General features: G+C 48.2%; 1 protein-coding gene and 1 pseudogene across 8 annotated transcripts in view; one reads left to right on the top strand and one right to left on the bottom strand.

The window, feature by feature from the left end:
- Positions 1 to 12,276, bottom strand: part of G3BP1 (G3BP stress granule assembly factor 1) — a 37,234-nt gene extending 24,958 nt beyond the window's left edge. Inside the window, exon 1 of one of the 7 annotated variants that reach the window (XM_054487490.2) lies at positions 11,880 to 12,276. Coding sequence is in view for 1 of the 7 variants with exons in the window: in XM_054487486.2 (XP_054343461.1) it covers positions 11,343 to 11,354 (12 nt within the window). In the remaining 6 variants the exon portion in view is untranslated. The other 6 variants (XM_054487488.2, XM_054487491.2, XM_063665618.1 and 3 more) reach the window with 6 other exon arrangements.
- A 187-nt stretch (positions 12,277 to 12,463) lies between these two features.
- Positions 12,464 to 18,037, top strand: LOC129036413 (large ribosomal subunit protein P1-like; annotated as a pseudogene). The gene is made up of 3 exons (XR_008502535.2): positions 12,464 to 12,602; positions 13,143 to 14,562; positions 17,537 to 18,037. The product of XR_008502535.2 is annotated as a large ribosomal subunit protein P1-like (transcript).
- The last annotated feature ends 516 nt before the right edge of the window (positions 18,038 to 18,553 follow it).

The following is an 18,553-nucleotide window of genomic DNA, read 5'->3' as shown; positions in this document are numbered from 1 at the left end:
AATAAAAGATTAGTAGAATGTATATAAAACCACATACAAATCACTAAAAGAGTAACCCAAGAGAAAAACAGGCAAATGAAATGGAGCAGCCAATTCTCAGGAAAGTACTAAACGGACAGCAAACAAAACAGAGTAAGTAACCAGGAAAATGCAATTAATAAAATCTCTCACTTCTCACAGGAGATACAAGAGATGCGCCAAAGTATTAAAATCTCAGTCAACACCAAACATTGGCAACCAAGTAAAAAAAGAGCCTACAGGACTGCTGAAGATGAAGTCTCAACTGGTACAACCACAGTGAAGAACAATTTTGCAGTTATCTAATAAAATCAAAAACACTCTGATGAAAATCTATCAGTTCTCTTCTAGGTACATATACAAAAGAAACTCACCCAAGACAAAACAAACTCATACAAGACAAAAACAAATAACTGCCACCTTATTTCTAAAGTACATTGGTAACAATCTACATGTCCATCAAATAAGGAATGGATATTAAGTTGTGGTTTATTCGCATTAGGGAAACCTCTATACCTAAGACAACCATATGAGAGCACTTTTAAGATCGAAAACAACTACTATTAATTGTGTCAGGTTAACTGAAGTGAATCAGGACTGTCCCTGGCAAACCAAGACATATGTCACCCTATTTATGCCTGCCAGAAAGCAAGCACATAACTCAAAAACATTATTAAAAAGAAAAATCAGTTGCCAAATATGTACTGTGTGATAATGTTACATACATTTAAAGGTGTTTTTAGTATAGACAAATACCAGATATCGTACACAGATACACAGGCTGGACATAAAGAGACAAATGGATCCACGAAACAGAATGGAGTTCACTAACATATCCACACGGACAACTATATTTCCAAGAAAAGTGCAAAGACAATTCAGTGGAAAAAGTACTCTTTTCAACAACTGGTACTGAAACAATTAGATATCATATGGAAAAAACAAAAACAAAAACCAGAACCTCAATTCACGTCTCACACCACATACAAAATTTAACTCAAAATGATTCAGTGTAATCAAAGTGTAAAACCCAAAACTAAACTTCTAAGGAAAACTTGCATGACACTAAGCAAAGATTTTAGACACACCAAAAGCAAATGAAGAAGAAAGCAAATTGATCACATAGACTGCCTCAAAATTAAAACCATCTGCTCTGCAAAGACACCATCAAAAGAATGAAAAGGCAAGTAGGCAAGCCACAGATTAGGAGTAAATATTTGCAAAGCATTTATCTGATTGATTGATTGATTTTTTTTTTTAGAGGGAATCTTCCACTGTCGCCCAGGCTGGAGTGCAGTGGCGCTCACCACAACCTCCACCTCCCAGATTCAAGCAATTCTCATGCCTCAGTTTCTCAAGTGGCTGGGATTATAAGCACGTACCACCACGCCCGACTAATTTTTGTATTTTTAGTAGAGATGAGGTTTCACCATGTTGCCCAGGCTGGTCTCAAACCCCTGGCCTCAAGTGATCCACCTGCCTCGGCCTCCCAAAGTGCTGGGATTACAAGTGTGAGCCACCGCGCCCAAACCATATCTCTAATTTTTAAAATACCTCTATCCAGAATATATAAAGTACTCTCATGCCTGTAATCTCAGCACTTTCGGAGGCCGAGGAGGGCAGATCACCTGAAGTCAGTAGTTCGAGACTAGCCTGGCCAACATGGTGAAACCCCGGCTCTACTGAAAATACAAAAATTAGCCAGGTGTGGTGGTGGATGCCTGTAATCCCAGCTACTCAGGAGGCTGAGACAGGACAATCACTTAAACCCAGAAGGCAGAGGCTGCAGTGAGCAGAGATGGCGCCATTGCACTCCAGCCCGGGCAACAAGAGCGAAACTCTGTCTCAAAACAAAAAAATTAATAATTAAGTAACCAATCCCATAAAATATGAGCAAAAGACTTAAAGATATTTCACCAAAGAAATTATATCAATGCCAAATGAAAAATGCTGATCACTAGCAATTACAGAAATGCAAATTAAAACCTGTGAGGTACCAATAAACACCTGTCACAATGACTAAAATTAAAAAGACTGACCATACACACTGTTAGCCAACATACTGGCAGAACTAGAACCCTCCAAACATCGCTGGTGGCAATGTAAAATGGTACAACCACTTTGGAAAACAGGGAGTTTCTTTAAAAGTTAGGCATACATCTACTACATGATCTAAACATTCCCCTATTAAGCATTTACCCAAGAGAAATAAAGGCATATACCCATACAAGGACTCGTACACAAAGTTCAGAAGCTTTATTTGTAACAGTCAAAAAGCTGGAAACACACAGCTTTTGTGTGTTTCACTGCCCACCAACAGGTAAACCAATAAATTGTGATATGCCTACACAACAGACTAGCACTGAGCAATTAAAAAAAGAACATGATGTATTTACAAAAAAATTCTAAAAAATGCACAGTAATCTACAGTGATAAAAAGATCAAGGATTTCCTGCAGGGAGAAGAGTGGGAGGAACAAGCAAGAAAGAGGGAAAAGGGACATGAGAAAACTTTTGGGGGTAATGGATAGGTTCACAATCTTGATTGTGGTGATGGTTTCGTGGGTATACCTTTTTTTAAGAGTCTCCTGTGTCGCCCAGGCTGGAGTGCAGTAGCATGACCATAGGTCACTGCAGCCTCAAACATCTGGGCTCAAGAAATCCTCTCTGCTGCCTCAGTCTTTTGAGAAGCTGGGATTACAAAAGGTGTCTGAAATTATCAGGCAGTACACTTTAAAAATATACAGTTTATTGTCAATTATACCTCAATAAAGCTATTTTTAAAAATTCCCCATCAATAAAACAGCCTGGAAAGATGTGAAAAAGATCCCTGGAAGGAAGGGAATGGAAACCCGTATAGAAAAAAAGGAGTCTTAAAGGGCAATGCAAAATGTCAAATGTTAATTCTGAGTACAATAGTATTTAAGTGGTCTTTTTACTTTAATAAAGTTGTCAAAAACACCAAGGAAAAACAGCAAGTGTTTGTGTGTACTAACTTGAGCATCTATTAAATTTTTGTAAATTTTGTTTCAGGATTATGCTATGTATTCATACATTTGATATCTGGTTCTCTAAATCATAGCAATTTAGAAACAAAATCTTTTCCCAGAACTGGAGTAACTTGAATACAGAAGCCAATGTCTGTGCTTAGAGCAAGAGAAGTATCGACATCACTGGGCCTACTGTCAATCTATTTTTCCAAACTCTTCGCATTTACCACCTGTCACCTCCTTTCAAAATTCTTCCTGACAGCTCCTTGGAGAAATGGTTGATTCTGGACCTGAGACAGGCAAAATACAAGATGAGCCTGAAATACCTGGTAATTAATGAAAGAAAAAACATGCTTTTAAAAAACAGAAAAGACAGGGACAAAAGGACAAAGGAGCCAAAAAAAAAAAAGCTGGAACAACATGAACAACAAAATAATCTGTGGCCAGCACAGTGGCTCACACCTGTAATCCCAGCACTTTGAGAGGCCAAGACCAGAGGATGGCTTGAGTCCAGGAGTGTGAGACAGCCTGGACGATATTTTATAAAAATATAAAATAAATAATAATCAAAAATAAGTAAACATCAGCAAGGATAATTGTGGATTACAACCCAAAGAATAAAATTAATATCCATGGTCTACAGTGATATAAGTGAAAAAAAGAAAAAAAAAGAAGAATACACAAATCTTCCTCACAGAAAATTTATACTGTAGAAGGAATGAGGGAAATTAAAAAAAAATCACCATTAGAACCCCAAAGTAATAATAGCTGCAGACGAGATCCATTAAAATGCTAAAATTAAGTAGGGGAACTTTATTTGCATGGCTTCGAAGCATCTCCCCCAAAATATAACAGTAGCTTTAATATACATCCACAAATTCACATTCTCCTCCCTCTAGAAAGTAGTCTAATTCCCCTCTCTCCTTGAGTGTGAGCTGGACTTGGTGACTAGCATCTAAGGAATAGTATGTAAAGGGGAAAAAATACTAACCTGACAGATACCACCTTAACCAAATCATCAGGTGAAATTCAACCAGTTATATATTACGGACCCCCAATATGATGTGATAAGGGTAATTTCTGTGGTATTCTTCCCCCAAAAATCCGTAACTTCAGTCTAATCATTAACATCAAATCCAAATGAGATCAAGTGTCATGGTCACGAAAGACAAAAGGAAAGACAGAAACTGACACAGATCAGGAGACTGCATATAATGTGGCATCTTGGACTGGATCTTAGAACAGAAAAAGCACATTAGTAGAAAAACTAAGAAAATCCAAATAAAGTCTTTCATTAACAGTATTTTATCGATGTTAATTTCTCAGTTCTGTTAAATGTACTTTGATTACATAAGATGTTAACATTGGATAATGGGTATACAAGACCTCTCTATTCCAACTCTTCCACAAATCTTATTTTATCTGAAAAATACCGTTTTCCTGAAAGAAAAAAAACTTCAGGAATCAGAAAACTTAACAACTATCCTTTATCTTAGTGTATCCCTTCCCCACTCCAAAGTTAAAACCTACTCAGGTTCATAATTAAAGAAAAATCTTCGTTCTTTCTCATCACGTGAAAAGATATGTTACAGTTAATACTAATGCTCATCCCCAAAATTCTTAAACAGATCAAGACAGGTGGATACACTCCAGGGAAATCTAGGCAACCTCAGTGCAGAAACAAGGGTGTACTTAAGGCACAGCCTATGGCTTTGCATAAACAGCATATGGGAGAAGCCTGCAAGGGCAGGCAGGTGTCACATTCATACATTCCAGATTCAAGATCCCTCTAAGATTTTTTAATTAAGGAAATAAGCTGGCTATAGTACCCTATTAGGTACCACATGCTTTTCAAAATAGTTTTGACAATTCGGTTTCAGAGCTCCAATTCACTTTTTAGTAAAAGTATGGTAATACCAAAGATGTGTGAAAGCACTTTCTAAATATGCAAAGGGTTACACAAATACATAATGATGCTTTATACAGCCAGTGACGTTAATAGCCACCAAAGATTACATCCCTACAAAGTAGATGTGTATACCATCCAGGAAGCCAAATTTCTGTCAATCATCTTTAATCTTTACTTTTGATTAAGTACCTAAAATACAAAACAAATACCAAAAACTTATTACATGACAGACTGGCCACCTGACAGAAGAGGGACTCTATCACAAAGTCGCCTAAAGACCTAAGCTACAGGTTGTGAGGGCAATTTTTTTGAAATTGCTTTCCACCTTGTAAGACAGAATATTAAGACACTATTCGTGTGTGTGAATTATTCCTACTCTTAACCCTATCACCTGGCTTGCAACTTGGCCTTCCCAACTAAAAACAGACAGGATGTCCAAGAATACTTTAAAAAAAAAAAAGTAAATAGCTGATTTCTGAGATATAAAATTATAAACCTAGTGTGCGACCACATTGTGATCACCAACTACATGTAAGATAACAGTTGCTGAATCTAAATTTAACTCCAGGGCTTGTACTGGAGTACTGGAAGGGCAGTACTGCACTACCAGAGATTTTTCCCACTTGCTTTTGACAAATTACTGGGGGGCGGGCGAGGCTTTCCTTTTTTTTTTTTTTTCTTTTTTTGACCTACCTACTTCCACAATTATCCATTCTTCTTTGTAAAGTCAGTAATAGTTTCGTCCAAGGAAGCCAAAGCACAATATAATTAAACAAACATACAATGCCTATTTAAATTCTGAAAGTTAAAAAAAAAATCAATTTGCAAAATGTTAAAAGACCAAGTGGGCAGTTTTATCAGACTGACAAAAATAAAGAAAAAAATATAAAATTGGCTTTAGTCACAAATGTAAGCTTTATGTTGAATTTTATCTTTTAACACTAGCCCCATCAGTCCTAAGGACGATAAAAAATTCACAAACTTTTACAAAAACTTAAAACTGCCTTCTGCCGTTCACTTTCTATGCAAAATACTAGAAGGAGTGGGAAAAAAAGAAAAACCATAAGTTACAAAAGATAAACTGCTCTAAGTAGGTTACAAACAAACATTACCAAAATCTCCTAATGTTCCCCTGGTGGACTGTCAGCTCAGGAACAGCAAACTGAGTTAAACAAAGAATTGTCTACTTTTCTACCTGTAAGAGGTACAAAAGCTTGGACTTTTCTACCGGTAAGCAGCTCCAACAAAACTGACCTATGACTTGGTAGGGATGTAGGGCAGCCTTGCCAAGCCTTACATTACCACAATTCGCTTCAATTCACTTGTTCCTGATAAAGGAATGCACAAGTAATCAGTTAAAGCACCAGTTTGTGAAATAATCACGTAATTTTCATATTCCTGCCCAAATGATAACCATTTGCCTGAGGCCAAGAACTGTATTTTTTTAATATTTTAAGTAGAAACTAACAAAATTTTCCCTCAATAATGCGTAAGGTAATTTCATTCTATTTTGCCTCAAGCAGTAATAAAATTAGCTGGACTCAAGCTTAAACAGTTTAAATGTAGGTCATTCTAGTGTTTTTCCATTTGACAACTTAAATTGCTCATCTTTAAGTCTAAGTTAAAATGCTAATTCCATAGTTAACCAGTCTGTAAGGGCAGGTAACCGGAATTGCCCCACCAGGAAAGTTTCAAGTAAATGTTACTTGGAACATTGTTATATTATAATGCTGTTATAGAAACATGTTTATACAAAGGGTTTCTAGAACACGTTTACAGAAATGTTTATGTTTATAGAAGTGTTTCTATAACATAGAAGATTTATTTCACTAAGCCAAGGAGTATGTTGGCTTTTAAATAATCTAAAAGATGGTAACTCCACTAGAAAAATATAAGCTCTCCCTCCCCCTCCCCCTCCCCCTCCCCCTCCCCCTCCCCCTCCCCCTCCCCCTCCCCCTCCCTCTCCCCTCTTTTTTCGGTCTCCCTCTCCTTCTTTTTTCGGTCTCCCTCTGTTGCCGAAGCTGGACTGTACTGCCGGGATCTCGGCTTGCTGCAACCTCCCTGCCTCGGGCTCCTGTGACTCTCCTGCCTTGGCCTGCCGAGTGCCTGGGATTGCAGGCGCGCGCCGCCACGCCTGAATGGTTTTTGTATTTTTGGTGGAGACGGGGTTTCGCCGTGTTGACCGGGCTGGTCTCCAGCTCCTGGCCTCGAGTGATCTGCCTGCCTCGGCCTCCCGAGGTGCTGGGATTGCAGACGGAGTCTCGCTAACTCAATGCTCAATGGTGCTCAGGCTGGAGTGCAGTGGTGTGATCTCGGCTCTCTGCAACCTCCACCTACCAGCCTCCTGCCTTGGCCTCTTAAAGTGCTAAGATTACAGCCTCTGCCCCACCGCCACCCCGTCTAGGAAGTGAGGAGCGTCTCTGCCTGGCCGCCCATCGTCTGGGATGTGAGGAGCCCGTCTGCCCGGCCGCCCTATCTGGGAAGTGAGGAGCGCCTCTGCCTGGCCGCCCATCATCTGGGATGTGAGGAGCGCCTCTGCCCGGCTGCCACCCCGTCTGGGAGGAAGTGAGGAGCGCCTCTGCCTGGCTGCCCCGTCTGGGAGATGAGGAGCACCTCTGCCCGGCCGCCCCGTCTGGGAGGAAGTGAGGAGCGCCTCTGCCCTGTTGCCCTATCTGGGAAGTGAGGAGCGCCTCTACCTGGCCGCCACCCCGTCTGGGAAGTGAGGAGCGCCTCTGCCCGGCTGCCACCCCATATGGGCAGTGAGGAGCGCCTCTGCCCAGCCGCCCCTTCTGGGAGGTGAGGAGCGCCTCTGCCCAGCCGCCCCGTCTGGGAGGTGAGGAGTGCCTCTGCCCGGCCGCCCCGTCTGGGAGGTGAGGAGTGCCTCTGCCCAGCCGCCCCGTCTGGGAGGTGAGGAGTGCCTCTGCCCGGCCGCCCCGTCTGGGAGGTGAGGAGCGCCTCTGCCTGGCCGCCACCCCGTCTGGGAGGAAGTGAGGAGCACCTCTGCCCAGCTGCCCCATCTGGGAAGTGAGGAGCGCCTCTGCCCGGCTGCCGCCCCCTATGGGAAGTGAGGAGCGCCTCTGCCCGGCCGCCCACTCTGGGAAGTGAGGAGCGCCTCTGCCCGGCCGCCCACTCTGGGAAGTGAGGAGCGCCTCTGCCCGGCCGCCCACTCTGGGAGGTGAGGAGTGCCTCTGCCTGGCCGCCACCCCGTCTGGGAGGAAGTGAGGAGCACCTCTGCCCGGCCGCCCCGTCTGAGAGGTGAGGAGCGCCTCTGCCTGGCCGCCACCCCGTCTGGGAGGAAGTGAGGAGCACCTCTGCCCGGCCGCCCCGTCTGGGAGGTGAGGAGCGCCTCTGCCTGGCCGCCACCCCGTCTGGGAGGAAGTGAGGAGCACCTCTGCCCGGCCGCCCACTCTGGGAGGTGAGGAGCGCCTCTGCCTGGCCACTCCGTCTGGGAAGGGAGGAGCACCTCTGCCCGGCCACCCCGTCTGGGAGGTGAGGAGCGCCTCTGCCCGGCTGCCACCCCGTCTGGGAGGAAGTGAGGAGCACCTCTGCCCGGCTGCCCCATCTGGGAAGTGAGGAGCGCCTCTGCCCGGCCGCCACCCCATATGGGAAGTGAGGAGCGCCTCTGCCTGACCACTCCGTCTGGGAGGTGAGGAGCGCCTCTGCCTGGCCGCCACCCCGTCTGGGAGGAAGTGAGGAGCACCTCTGCCCGGCCGCCCACTCTGGGAGGTGAGGAGCGCCTCTGCCTGACCACTCCGTCTGGGAGGTGAGGAGCGCCTCTGCCCGGCTGCCACCCCGTCTGGGAGGAAGTGAGGAGCACCTCTGCCCGGCTGCCCCATCTGGGAAGTGAGGAGCGCCTCTGCCCGGCCGCCACCCCATATGGGAAGTGAGGAGCGCCTCTGCCTGACCACTCCGTCTGGGAGGTGAGGAGCGCCTCTGCCTGGCCGCCACCCCGTCTGGGAGGAAGTGAGGAGCACCTCTGCCCGGCCGCCCCCTCTGGGAAGTGAGGAGCGCCTCTGCCTGGCCGCCACCCCTTCTGGGAGGAAGTGAGGAGCGCCTCTGCCTGGCTGCCCCATCTGGGAAGGGAGGAGCACCTCTGCCCGGCCGCCACACCGTCTGGGAAGTGAGGAGCGCCTCTGCCTGGCTGCCCCATCTGGGAACGGAGGAGCACCTCTGCCCGGCCGCCACACCGACTGGGAAGTGAGGAGCGCCTCTGCCTGGCTGCCCCATCTGGGAAGGGAGGAGCACCTCTGCCCAGCCGCCACACCGTCTGGGAAGTGAGGAGCGCCTCTGCCTGGTCGCCCCGTCTAGGAGGTGAGGAGCTCCTCTGCCCGGCCGCCCAGTCTGGGAAGTGAGGAGCGCCTCTGCCCGGCCGCCCTGTCTGGGAGGTGAGGAGCGCCTCTGCCTGGCCGCCACCCCATCTGGGAGGAAGTGAGGAGCGTCTCTGCCCGGCCGCCCCGTCTGGGAAGTGAGGAGCGCCTCTGCCCGGCCGCCCCCTCTGGGAAGTGAGGAGCGCCTCTGCTCGGCCGCCCCAGTGAGGAGCGCCTCTGATCGGCCGCCCCGTCAGGGAAGTGAGGAGCGCCTCTGCCCGGCCGCCCCGTCTGGGAGGTGAGGAGCGCCTCTGCCCGGCTGCCACCCGGTCTGGGAGGAACTGAGGAGCGCCTCTGCCCGGGCGGCCCCGTCTGGGAAGCGAGGAGCGCCTCTGCCCGGGCGGCCCCGTCGGGGAAGTGAGGAGCGCCTCTGCCCGGCCGCCCCGTCTGGGAGGAGAGGAGCGCCTCTGCCCGGGCGGCCCCGTCTGGGAAGCGAGGGGCGCCTCTGCCCAGCCGCCCTGTCTGGGAGGTGAGGAGCGCCTCTGCCCGGCTGCCCTGTCTGGGAGGTGTACCCAACAGCTCCGAAGAGACAGCGACCATCGGGAGCGGGCCATGAGGACGATGGCGGTTTTGTTGAAGAGAAGGTGAGGAAGTGTGGGGAAAGGAAGGAGAGATCAGATTGTTGCTGTGTCTGTGTAGAAAGGGGTGGGCATAGGAGACTCCATTTTGTTCTGACTAGGAGAAATTCTTCTGCCTTGGGATGCTGTTGATCTATGGCCTTTCCCCCAGCCCCCTGCTCTCTGAAACATGTGCTGTGTCAACTCAGGGTTAAATGGATTAAGGGTGGTGCAAGATGTGCTTTGTTAAACAGATGCTTGAAGGCAGCATGCTCTTTAAGAGTCATCACCACTCCCTAATCTCAAGTACTCAGGGGCACAAACACTGCAGAAGGCCGCAGGGTCCTCTGCCTAGGAAAACCAGAGACCTTTGTTCATGTGTTTATCTCCTGACCTTCTCTCCACTATTATCCTATGACCCTGCCATATCCCCCTCTCCGAGAAACACCCAAGAATGATCAATAAATACTTCAGAAATTAAAAAAATAAAAAAAAATAAAAAAATAAAAAAAAAAAAAAAAAAAAAAAAAAAAAAAAAAGAAAAATATAAGCTCTAGTCCCTGAAGAAAAGCATCTTGTTTCTGCATATACACAGGAACCCGGCAGAGTAAATGCTAAATAAACGGAGTGTACACAAACTTCCATCCACAGATCTCGACTGTCACAGTTGTTTTTTCCAACACATCTCCAACACCAGTAATTCATCCAGCGTGACACGCTCCACAGAGGTCAAATGTATACTGTAACTGGGCGCCATCCTTTCTACTCCAATTCCGTATTTTAACTCACAGATGCTAGTGAGATCTTAAATTCGTCGCTTTGCACCTCATTTCCTTCAACTATAAAGCGAATCTTCTCAAGGTCTTTCTCCAAAAGTCTCCTCCAATTAAAAAAAAAAAAGTAGAGAAAAAAAAATTCAACGTCTAAAACCGGAGCCTAACTTCCCGCTGGCGGGAATTTCCCATCAGCAATCTGAGTTTCAAACCCGATGAGGAACACAGTCCATGTTCATTTGCACTTACTCATCGTTTTCCCTACTTTTTTCCAGAAGCTACGGTGGCGGCACATCTACCCAGGGCCTGTACAAATACACGTAGAAAGGAAGCCCAAACCCTTTTCCTTTGTCACATTCCCACTTCCAACCCTTGTCTCCCTGGAAGCCCAGAACTAGCCCAAGTACAAATGCCGCTGCAGCCTTCTCGGCCGGTGGCCTTTTGAGGCTGATGCTGCCCCGAGGGACAAGTGCTCCGGGGGCAAAGACTAAAACAGGCTTGGGAAGCTGGGGGCTCGAAGTCAGAGGGCCCGGCGTCAGCAAATCACCGCCCTTCCCGTGCGTGCCTGTGACCCCGCTCTCCAGACCCGTGTCTTGGTCCGCTAAGGAAGGAGGATAGCCGTACCCACCTCGCCAGCTCACTGCAATAATCAAATGAAAGGCAGAAAAGTGGCTCTGCACAGTGCCGGGCACACAGTGAGGGCGTGGAAAGAACATTGGTTGTTACTACCACTTCGTGCATTCGCTGCTCCCTCTTTGCTCTCTGCAAAACCGAAGACACTTCTGCGACGCGCGGACTTTAGTGCTGCCCCCACCCCTAAACGAAAGCCTCCTTCTGGTCCGAACCGACTGGATCCCTTGGCCAAGGGAGGAAAAGACGCCGCGGGCGCGTGGCGGAGAGGGTGGCGGGCGGGAAACCCTGGGCGCGGGGCCCCTAGCCCCCGAGACCGCCCTGGGGCCCAGGCGGCGGCCGCTGCTTACTCCCGCCCCGCGAGGCCGTTGGACGCAGCACGCGCACGCGGCGGACACGGACACGCGCCCCAGCCGGGAGGGGAGGGGGAGCGGGGAGCCGCCGCGCGCCCGTCCGTCCGCCGCGCGCGCCTGCGGCCGTTGGGGTGGAGATGGGGGTGGGGGTGAGGGTGAGGGTGGGGGTGGGGGACGCGACTGGCTCGGCCGCCGGGAGCGCCACTCAGACTTCTCCCTCTCACAACTGCTGCGGCTCGGCTTAGTCCTCTGGCCTCCCTGCCCCGCCCACACCCCGGCGTACCTACGCGGCTGAGCTGGAGAGGAACTAGCTCTGCTCCACAGCACCGAGGATAGCAGAAACCCCTCACGCAACTGCGTCCGCACACACGCGTGCTCCGCCGCCGGTCTATATAACTGCCACTCACCCTAACTTGTTGCGGCCAGGTCGGCCGACGGGATGACCAATCCCGACCGCGTCCTCCGGGCTCTTCGAACAGCAATTGGGCACTGACTCGCGGATGAAGGCGTGGCTCTTGATTGGCTTTGACTCATACCTATGAGACTGTGAGGATCTCGTTTCCCTAGTAACAGATCGGCACTAAGAGAGACCAATAACCGAAAAGTACAATAGAAAGGCGAGCAAGCAGTTCTTTGACTGATACTCAAAGTAGCCAATAAATATGCGGGGCTGCTCTTATTCGTTAACACGCCTTGCCCTGGGCGGAGATCCGTTTTCCATGCAGGAGCGGTTGCGCCACAAGGTGGGGCCCGTGTACTTTGGGGAAGTAAACCCCTAGCAACTAGGAGGCGGGCGCCCGAGAGACCAAGACAGCCTGTGGCCAATCGCAACGCCGGAAGGAGCTGATAGACACGGAGGTTGCTCTGCTCGGAAGAGACCGAGCCCCAGGGCCGCCGTGCCCTCTGGGTGGTTGTGAGGCTGTGCAGGCAGCGGCTTCTGCCCTCTTTCTTTCCCTGACTTATTGGGTCCGGCCTCCGAGGCCTGTACCCCGCCTTTTCCGCACAGGTTTGTACCTGGCGAACCAAGTAATAAAGTTTCCCGGGTTGTTTTCTTTTTATTACAACTTTTTTCTTACGGGCGGCGGCCAGGGGCCTTGCTGCTCTCACCATTACTCAGCACTGCTGCGGGGCAGGTGAAGGAGAGTCGTTCCTGCGCCGCCCGCGGGCTCCCGCCGGAAGGTCGCCGGTGGAAGGCCTGAGAGCGCGCCCTTCCGCCAGGCGCTTCTGGGGGGCGCTGCGAGGCGGCCGCGGGCGTGTGGCGAGGCTCCCTTTGTGGCGGCTGAGGCATGGTGGTCCGCGCGTGCTCCAGTGGAGTGTGGGCCCTCGCACCACGTCCCGAGCTGCGCCACTATTGTTCAGCCTGGAATTGCCGTGGGTGGGGGCTTATTCTCGTCGCTACGCCTTTAAAAGGCAACTCGTCTCCTCCTCCTGGCGTTTCAGGCACTGGCGGGGCTACAACTCAAGGCTGGCCGGCCCTATTTCTATGGAAATAGCTTTGGTTCCCAGCCGTCCGGCACAGACACGCCCCGGTTTGTTCTCGTTCCAGGCATGTGACCAGGGTCTCCCGCGGAGTTTTGCTGAAAATTTTGGAAATGAAGCACGTGGAGCGCCTGTGTCGGGGGAGAGAGGCCGAGATGAAGGAGCACGGGCGCCGGCCTCAGCCTCTGGGGAGCCGGGCCCGCTCGCCTCCCTGCGCGGGGCTAGCCCGAGCCTGGAACTCAGGAGGCCCAGGAGCGAAGTGAAAGCCCGTTCTGGTCCCCCAGGGCTCCACTCCCGCAGCAGCCCGGCTCCATCGGCGTCAGTGGAGCCCCAGGCCTGGGTCCGAGATGAGCGAGACGCTGCCCTGGCTCGCGGTCGCCCGAGCGCTCCCAAAACCAGGGAACAGGTCTCAGGAGAGAAGCCCCTGGAAGTTTCCTGGAGCAGGGAATCTCCACGATCTTGTGAGCTCTGCAAAGGAATCTGGACTTTATTCGGAGGGCCTTGGAGAACCCCTGCAAAGTTTTTTGAAAGGTGGACTAAGAGATTGGCATTTCACAACATGATTCTCCGAATTGAAACACTAATAAGAGAAGATTGGCAAAATTTAACATTTACAGATTAGTAATTTAACCCAGGTGACCCGCGATGAGGGACATGGCTACCCTTCACTTTTGGAGGAAGTTTTAAGTGATACAGATCTTTTTGCCAAGCAATATTTTTTTTTGAGAGGGAGCCTCGCTCTGTCGCCCTGGCTGGAGTGCAATGACGTGATCTCGGCTCACTGCAACTTCCGCCTCCTGAGTTCAAGCGATTCTCCTGCCTCAGCCTCACCTAGTAGCTGGGATTACAGGCGCGCGCCACCAGGCCCGGCTAATTTTTTTGTATTTTTAGTAGAGACAGGGTTTCACCATGTTGGCCAGGCTGGTCTCGAACTCCTGACCTCAGGTGATCCGCCTGCCTGGACCTCGCAAAGTGTTGAGATTAACAGGCGTGAGCCACTGCGCCCAGCAGCAATTTAAAGATCTAATAAAATTGTGTATATCCCCCAAAACAATAATGTCACTTCTTGGTTGATAGCCACGTTTGTTTACAAAGGCATGTGCCAAGATTTTCACTGCAGCTTTGTCAGCATTGCTAGAAGATTTAAAACCCGAACACTTAATGTTCATGAATTGATAAGCTGTTTAACAGTGATATACACGTAATATAGAATATTATGCAGCATGCCGGGCGCGGTAGCTCACGCATGTAATCCCAGCATTTTGGGAGGCCGAGGTGGGTGGATCACCTGAGGTCAGGAGTTCGCACGAGCAGCCGGAGCAACATGCGAAACCCCGTCTCTACAAAAAAAATTCAAAAACTAGCCAGACGTGGTGGCACACGCCTGTAATCCCAGCACTTTGGGAGGCTGAGGTGGGAAAATCACTTGAGCTCAGAAGGCAGAGGTTGCGGCTAGTGGAGATCTGCACTACAGCTTGGACACCAAGGTAAGACTGTCTCAAAAAAAAAAGAAAGAAAAGAAAAAGAATTTTCGTCTTTAAAAAAAAAAAAAAAAACTCTGCAAACAAAGAGTTACTAATAGTCATTGCAGAATTGTTTGTAGTAGAAAGAGGCAGAAAACAACCGAAATATCTGATACTGGTTAGATAGAGCACTACAAAACAGTATACTTACAGTAGACTGTCATGCAGCCATACAGAAAATCGGGTAGATCTACTTGTATAGTTATAGAGCAGTCGCCAAGAGATATCAGTAAATGAAGGAAGCAAAGTGCAGAATAATGGGAAAAGTATTCCTGGATTTGTATAATAAAGGAAGAGGGATAGCATGGGGTGATTATGTCCATTAAGACGTAAGTATTGCTTTAGTTATCTGCACTACACATTTGTTCCCATATGTTTTTGCTGTTATGCATGCACAGGTTATGTCTGGAAGGAGTCACAAGAAAATGTTAATGAATATTAATGGTTGCTAAGGGAGACGAACTTTGTCTAGGACAGCAGAGAGTCTTAGTTTTCACTGTGTACCCTATAGTACTGTGTGATTTTTTGTTTTTGTTTTTTCAGACAGGGTCTCACTGTCACCCAGCAGGAGTTCAGTGGCACAATCATAGCTCACTGTGACCCCGAACTGCTGGGCTCAAGCAATTCTCTCGCTTCAGCCTCCCCAGTAGCTACAGGCATGCATCATTGTACATAGCTAATTTTTTTTGTAGGGACAGGGTCTCAGTTTGTTGCCCAGGTTGATGTCAAACTTCTGGCCTCAAGTAGTGCTCCTGCCTTAGGCTCCCAAAGTGCTGGGATTATAGGTGTGAGCCACCATGCCTGGCTGTGTGATTTAAAAAAAAAAAAAAATGCCTGTATTATTATATTAATTAGTGTTAGATATAGATTTTAATAGTGATATGAGGAACTATAATATAGAAATTTTGATCTTTAAAACAAAAGGGATGTAATACATTAGCCCTTGTAGGTGGGTATATGAGAGGGGTGTTTTGGGGGGGTTTTCTTGTTTTTGAGACAAGGTCTCGCTCTGTCACCCAGGCTGAAGTGCACTAGCAAGATCACAGCTTACTTCAGTCTCAACCTCCTGGGTTCAAGTGATACTCCTACCTCAGCTTCCGAAGTAGCCGGGACCACAGGTATGTATCACCAAGCCCACCTAATTTTTTTAATTTTTGTAGCGATAAGGTATCACTGTGTTGCCCAGACTGGTCTTGAGCTCCTGGGCTCAAGCAGTCCTCCAACCTCAACCTCCCAAAGTGCTGGGATTACAGGCGTGAGTCACTTCACCCAGCCTTCCAAGAGGTTTTGAAAATGAGGTATCCACGTCTTAATTCACCTCCCCGAAAACTGCTAACCTCTTTGCCTTTTGCTCCTTACCGTGCAAAGATCATGCAAAGATCCAAGCCAGGTGTGGTGGCTCATGCCTGTAATCCCAGCACTTTGGGGGGCTGACGCGGATGGATCACTTGAGGCCAGGAGTTCGAGACCAGCCTGCCCAACATGGTGAAACCCCACCTCTACTAAAAATACAAAAATTAGCCAGGTGCCTGTAATCAGTCGCAGCTACTCGGGAGGCTGAGGCAGGAGAATCGCTAGAACCTGGGAGGCAGAGGTTGCAGTAAGCCAATATCGTGCCACTGCACTCCAGCCTGGGCGATGGAGCAAGACTCCGCCTCAAAAAATAAATAAATAAAATAAAATCATACGAAGATCCAAAGAGGCCCTTTACTGGCTTAGAAAGACATGCCTAATTGCATTCCTCTCTTCTTTGGCATTGTCTCTTGGCAAATACATCACCTCCTCAGACTCTCTGGAGCACTGACCGTGCGCCAGGTACCTTGCTAATATTCTTTCCAAGAACGATCTCATTTAATATTCACAGCATCCCTATTTCCTATTTCTCAAGTACGAAAACAAGCTCAGAGAGGTAAACAACTTGCCGTTGGTCACATACCTAGGGCTAGAAGCTAGGACTCTCTGACTTCAAGTCCATGTTCTTTTACCCACTCTCGATACTGCCCAGAGAAGGAAGATACAGTTATGAGTACAGAAAAGGGGCATAGTCTTCTCAGAAACCCCTGAAAGGCTGGAGCTTTTCCTTCAATATCTCAGGCATGACACCAGATAATGCTGCATAGACAAATTTCCAAGTGATTTGAGAGTTCTGGAGTCCATGGCAAATCTTGATCATCTGCAGCCAAAGCTCTTTGCAGAAGGTTCTTTGCTGCACACTCTGGTACCACATACTAGAAGTCCTCACTTTCTGTGGCTTAGAAGAGGAATAAATAGCATATATATCAAGCACCTATTATGTGACAGTCACAGTGCTAGTTACAGTTTTTCAAGTCATCCTTACAAAAACTCTATGAAGTATTAACTCTTTTACAGATGTAGAAACTATGGCTCAGAGAGGCTAAATGACTGGCCCATAGCTGGAAAGGGGCAGAGCTCAGAATCAGACTCAGGTTTATATCACTTGAAATTCAAAGCCCAGTGAGGAAAAAAAGAAACAAGAATAAAATATACGTAAGACCTCATCTAAGGCCAGGCCCAGTGGCTCAGGCCTGTAATCCCAGCTCTTTGGGAGGCCGAGTTGGGCAGATCACTTGAGGCCGGGAGTTCAACACTAGCCTGGCCAACATGGTAAAACCCCGTCTCTACTAAAAATACAAAAAATAGCCGGGCGTGGTGATGCATGCCTGTAAATCCCAGCTACTCAGGAAGCTGAGGCAGGAGAATCGCTTGAACCCAGGGAGTGAAGGTTGCAGTGAGCTGAGATTGTGCCACTGCACTCCAGCCTGGGTGACAGAGTGAATGAGGCTCTGTCTAAAAAAAAAAAAAACTAATTTAATCTTCAAACAGCTCATTTCAACAGATAGGGAAACCAAAGCAAAAAGAAGTTAAATAATTGTTCAGTCATGACATTGTGAAAAATGATACTTTGCCCTTTCCTCAGCTGCCACCAAGGTGCTTGGTCCTTCCGAGGAAGCTAAGGCCACGTTGGGGTGAGGCCATCACTTCATCCAGCGACTAGCGCCGCCTCTGGCAACGCCAGCCCCACACTCGCCCACGCCATGGCCACCATCTCCAAGCTTGCCTGCATCTACTTGGCCCTCATTCTGCACGACGATGAGGTGATCGTCATGGAGGTTAATATCAATACCCTCATTAAAGCAGCCAGTGTAAATGTTGAACCTTTTGGCCTGGCTTGTTTGCAAAGGCTCTGGCCAACGTCAACATTGGAAGCCTCATCTGCAATGTAGGGGCTGGTGGACCTGCTCTAGCAGCTGGTGCTGCACCAGCAGGAGGTCCTGCCCCCTCCATTGCTGCTGCTTCAGCTAAGGAGAAGAAAATGGAAGCAAAGAAAGAAGAATCTGAGGAGTATGATGATGACATGGGATTTGGTCTTTTTAACTAAACCTGTTTTATGATGTGTTCAATAAAAAGCTGAACTTTACTGCTGTTGGTCTTGCCCATAGTTTGGGAATGTGCTCTGCAAAAATGGTCTCAGTTTTGTAATGTTGGCTTTTAACCTATTCTGCCATGACACAGGCTGGATTTTGCCTGCCACCGTTGCCTGATGTGAGATCTTAGACAATCCTGATGCCAACAAGAAGGCACCTCATGGTACAGTGTTGAAAGCTGAAGTGGGGTAGCAGGAGGAAGGATCAGAGCAGATGCTTTGTCCAGGTTACGTATAAACTTGATAATTATCAAGCATTATAAACTTAATAGAGCCACCATGCCCTATTTTTAGTTGTGGTAAAACATACAGAACATAAAACTCCTCTTTCTAACCATTTTTAAGTGTATAATTCAGTGGCATTAAGTATATTCACAATGTTGTACAAGCATACTCAGAGTTCTTAACTGTTGTCAACTAATCAAAAAATATTTTGAATACTTTGGGAACTGAATAAAATGTGTCTGTAGACCCAGTTCTGCCAGCATGCGGCTCTGCAGGACACCATGC

This window comes from Pongo pygmaeus, chromosome 4, assembly GCF_028885625.2.
Source record: "Pongo pygmaeus isolate AG05252 chromosome 4, NHGRI_mPonPyg2-v2.0_pri, whole genome shotgun sequence".
NCBI classification, from domain to species: domain Eukaryota; kingdom Metazoa; phylum Chordata; class Mammalia; order Primates; family Hominidae; genus Pongo; species Pongo pygmaeus.
The sequence above is the reverse complement of the archived record's forward strand: the minus strand, read 5'-3'. Positions and strand labels throughout refer to the sequence as shown.